General features: G+C 48.6%; 1 protein-coding gene across 3 annotated transcripts in view; it reads right to left on the reverse strand.

Moving 5' to 3' along the window:
* Positions 1 to 5,000, reverse strand: part of LOC143295255 (NACHT and WD repeat domain-containing protein 2-like) — a 92,018-nt gene that overhangs the window by 28,672 nt on the left and 58,346 nt on the right. For all 3 annotated transcript variants that reach the window (XM_076606838.1, XM_076606840.1, XM_076606839.1), the window contains one exon: positions 2,542 to 2,696. In XM_076606838.1, the coding sequence (XP_076462953.1) occupies positions 2,542 to 2,696 (155 nt within the window). The remainder of the gene's footprint in view (positions 1 to 2,541; positions 2,697 to 5,000) is intronic.

Below are 5,000 nucleotides of genomic sequence, written 5' to 3' on the forward strand. Positions count from 1 at the left end.
AGGGCGCAAGAGCCGAATGGTTAAAGCGTTGGACTTTCAATCTGACGGTCCAGGGTTCCAATCTCGGTTAACGGCACCTGTTGGGTAAAGGGTGGAGATTTTTTTTTTTTCCGATCTCCCATGTCAGCATAAATATGTGGAGACCACCAGCCGCCGTGGCAAAGTGGTTAGCGTCGCGGACTGACGGCTGGGAGGACGCGGGTTCGAATCCCAGCGGAGGTGGGTTTTTTCGGCCCGTGGCCGGCTCCTACCCAGAGTTGAGTGTGCTGTGGGCTTAAATGGGGAGACTGGGACCACACAGTCGAGTGTCATCCACTTCAAGGATGCGTCTTTGGGTGTGTTGCTCTAATTACCTGACCAACACTGCAAGTGTCTGTATCTCTCGGGCCTGGTTAACGCCGGGATATCATTATGACAGGAAGCGTAGAGTACAGCCTTGTCACGCAGTCCCAAACCAAAATGGACCTCCATAGCAACATCGTCATCATCATCGTCATCCTCCTTCTCCTTCATCGTCATCAATATAAACAAAATAGTCTCAAAGTCTGTGACCTTTCATGCCCTGCTCTCATGGTGACCTCAGTTTCGATACCCCTCCACTTCCGTGCTTTGGGTGAGTCCTGTCAATGTCGTCAGTGTCGGCAGATTCATGGGGGGCTGTTGTTTGAGGGACGTGGTGGCGGTCTCCACTCTGGGGGAGACGCTCACTCAGTCTGGCTCCGCGACTAAGCCATTATTGTCGTTAGTAGGGGGCTTAGTAGGTGGTGTCCTAAGTACGTTCAAACAGAACAGGCACCACTGAACACCACCGAAGTGACTCAGCAGCAGTGCAGGGTCTCCTCTGGTGTGTGGCCTCCAGGCGACCTAACATCGATGGTTCCCTGTGGACTGCTGACGCTGGGACTGCGACGGACGAACCCGGGTGTGGCCGTGTATGGGGGAATCTAAATGAGCGGCGTGGGAGTAATGCCACTGAAACGGCGCAGATGATGGGGCAGCAAAAAAAAAAAAAAAAAAAAAAAAAAAAATATGTGGAGACCTGCTTGTGCATGAACCCCCTTCGTGTGTACACGCACGCAGAAGATCAAATACGCACGCTAAAGATCGTGTGATCCATGTCAGCGTTCGGTGGGTTATGGAAACAAGAACATGCCCAGTATGCACACCCCCGAAAACGGAGTATGGCTGCCTACACGGCGGGGTAAAAACGGTCATACACGTAAAAGCGTACTCGTGTACATACGAGTGAACGTGGGAGTTGCAGCTAATGAACGAAGGAGAAGAAGAAGAAGAAGAATCATATTTATTTGTCATTAAAGCCGTAAATGGAAGATTTATTGACACAAACATAAAGGGGAAAAAAAAAAGAAAAAAAGTAAGGTGTTCTAATGAAAACGTGACGCGTTCTTTGAAGCATTCATATGTGAATTTTGCTTGTCGAGGTTGTGCAGGGTCGTAATTACACCATTGACTGACTGTATCAGTATAATTAGTAAAATCAGACTTTATATCTGTTAACAAGAAAACGATACTCATCATCAAATACACCACAGGTTTTGCACACACTTGCATTTTTTTTTCTGTACCTGTGTATCTACCTCTTTGTATCTGGAGATCATGTTCGCTTATGCGAAGTCTGCACATGACAGTTCTATGCTCAGTTTTTTTCTTGAGTAGATCATATATGGTTCAAGTCTGTAGAAACATTATTGTAGAATGTTACCTTAGATTTATTTTCGTGTTGTTTTTTCTGCTTTCTCCAGAAGCCTATTGTACCGACATTCAAGTTTCTTTAAGAGTGCGAACTTTAACTCACTCAGTACGGCCAGTCCTCTCTTCTCCTCTACACAGACCCCTCGGATGTCCAGTGGGTGTCTGAATGACCCAACCTTTAGCTTCCGTCGTCAGAATTGTGGTATTCTTTGTCAACATTCACGTCTTCAGTATAAGAGCTTTCCGCTTGCAATATTTTGATGATGGTAATTGGGGTGAAACGCTGTTAACGTCGTCTCTTTCGCCGTTCGTATGGAAAGAGTTAATCTGTCGACATTGATGCTCCAATGCCATGTTTGTTTTAAAATGTGGTTTGTATGTTTTACAGATTTACAGATTAGTACTAATCTATATTGATTTCACCACTTTTTTCATTTGACAAGCTGTGCATGCGAATATACAATAAGTGTGCATGGGTGCGTGCTTGCATACAGGCGGGTGTGTGCGTGTGGAAAGTTATCGGGAATCGCTTTGCCATGACTGAGTTGAGTGGGGTTTTTTTTGTTATGTATAATTTATGTTGTATGCCAAATTTTACCGTTTCGATTATAATCTGTGTGTATCACAGACTTCACCACATTTAATTTCTCTACTGAGATAATAAAGGTATTCTTCTTCTTCTCTTTCGTCCGTGGGCTGCAACTCCCACGTTCACCCGTATATACACGAGTGGGCTTTTACGTGTATGACCGTTTTTAAACCCCGCCATGTAGGCAGCCATATTCAGTTTTCGGTGGTAAAGGTATTCTGGTTCTGATTTCAGTGTACCTGGGTGTGCGGGCTGAGGGTCAGCTCGGCGAAGGCGGGTGCCTTGGGGTCGTCCAGGTAGTTCTTGAGGTCCACGATGTCCCTGAGAACCAGGACGCACCGCTTCTGGGGGTTGTCGCAGTTCTCGATGCCCAGCTGCACCTCCTTCTCCAGGTCTGTGGGACATTGTGTGTGGGACATCGTGTGTGGGACATTGTGTGTGGGACATTGTGTGTGGGACATCATGTGTGGGACATTGTGGGACATTGTGTGTGGGACATCATGTGTGGGACATTGTGTGTGGGACATCATGTGTGGGACATTGAGGGACATTGTGTGTGGGACATCATGTGTGGGACATTGTGTGGCATTGTGTGTGGGACATTGTAGGACTGTGTGTGGGACATTGTGTGTGGGACATTGTGTGTGGGACATTGTGGGTGGGACATTGTGTGTGGGACATTGTGGGTGGGACATTGTATGACTGTGTGTGGGACATTGTGGGTGGGACATTGTGGGTGGGACATTGTGTGACTGTGTGTGGGACATTGTGGGTGGGACATTGTGGGTGGGACATTGTGTGACTGTGTGTGGGACATTGTGTGTGGGACATTGTGGGTGGAACATTGTGGGTGGGACATTGTGTGACTGTGTGTGGGACACTGGGTGAGACATTGTGTGACATTGTGTGTGGGACATTGTGTGTGGGACATTGTGTGTGGGACATTGTGTGTGCGACATTGTGGGTGGGACATTGTGTGTGGGACATTGTGGGTGGGACATTGTGGGTGGGACATTGTGTGACATTGTGTGTGGGACATTTTGTGTGGGAAGTGTGTGTGGGACATTGTGTGTGGGACATTGTGTGACTGTGTGTGGGACATTGTGTGTGGGAAATTGTCTGTGGGACATTGTCTGTGGGACATTGTGTGACATTGTGTGTGGGATATTGGGTGGGGGACATTGTGTGTGGGACATTGTGTGGGGGCATTGTGTGGGGGACATTGTGTGGGGGACATTGTGTGTGGGACATTGTGTGGGTGACATTGTGTCGGGGACATTGTGTGACATTGTGTGTGGGACATTGTGTGTGGGACATTGTGTGGGTGACATTGTGTCGGGGACATTGTGTGCATTGTGTGTGGGACATTGTGTGTGGGACATTGTGTGTGGGACATTGTGGGTGAGACATTGTGAGTGGGACAATGTGGGTGAGACATTGTGTGACACTGTGTGTGGGACATCGTGGGTGGGACATTGTGTGTGGGACATTGTGGGTGGGACATTGTGGGTGGGACATTGTATGACTGTGTGTGGGACATTGTGGGTGGGACATTGTGTGACATTGTGGGTGGGACATTGTATGACTGTGTGTGGGACATTGTGGGTGGGACATTGTGTGACATTGTGGGTGGGACATTGTATGACTGTGTGTGGGACATTGTGTGTGGGACATTGTGGGTGGGACATTGTGGGTGGGACATTGTATGACTGTGTGTGGGACATTGTGGGTGGGACATTGTGGGTGGGACATTGTGTGACTGTGTGTGGGACATTGTGGGTGGGACATTGTGGGTGGGACATTGTGTGACTGTGTGTGGGACACTGTGTGTGGGACATTGTGGGTGGAACATTGTGGGTGGGACATTGTGTGACTGTGTGTGTGGGACACTGTGTGAGACATTGTGTGACATTGTGTGTGGGACATTGTGGGTGGGACATTGTGTGTGGAACATTGTGTGTGGGACATTGTGTGTGGGACATTGTGTGGGGGACATTGTGTGTGGGACATTGTGTGTGAGACATTGTGGGTGGGACATTGTGTGTGGGACATTGTGTGTGGGACATTGTGTGTGGGACATTGTGTGTGGGACATTGTGTGTGGGACATTGTGTGTGGGACATTGTGGGTGGGACATTGTGTGTGGGACATTGTGTGTGGGACATTGTGTGTGGGACATTGTGTGTGGGACATTGTGTGTGGGACATTGTGTGTGGGACATTGTGGGTGGGACATTGTGTGTGGGACATTGTGTGACATTGTGTGTGGGACATTTTGTGTGGGAAGTGTGTGTGGGACATTGTGTGTGGGACATTATGTGTGGGACATTGTGTGACTGTGTGTGGGACATTGTGTGTGGGAAATTGTCTGTGGGACATTGTCTGTGGGACATTGTGTGACATTGTGTGTGGGACATTGTGTGTGGGACATTGGGTGGGGGACATTGTGTGGGGGACATTGTGTGGGGGACATTGTGTCGGGGACATTGTGTCGGGGACATTGTGTGTGGGACATTGTGTGTGGGACATTGTGTGGGGGACATTGTGTGGGTGACATTGTGAGTGGGACATTGTGGGACATTGTGTGTGGGACATTGTGTGTGGGACATTATGTGTGGGACATTGTGTGGGGGACATTGTGGGACATTGTGTGGGGGACATTGTGTGTGGGACATTGTGTGGCATTGTGTGTGGGACATT

Source organism: Babylonia areolata, chromosome 20, assembly GCF_041734735.1.
Source record: "Babylonia areolata isolate BAREFJ2019XMU chromosome 20, ASM4173473v1, whole genome shotgun sequence".
In the NCBI taxonomy this organism is placed as follows: domain Eukaryota; kingdom Metazoa; phylum Mollusca; class Gastropoda; order Neogastropoda; family Buccinidae; genus Babylonia; species Babylonia areolata.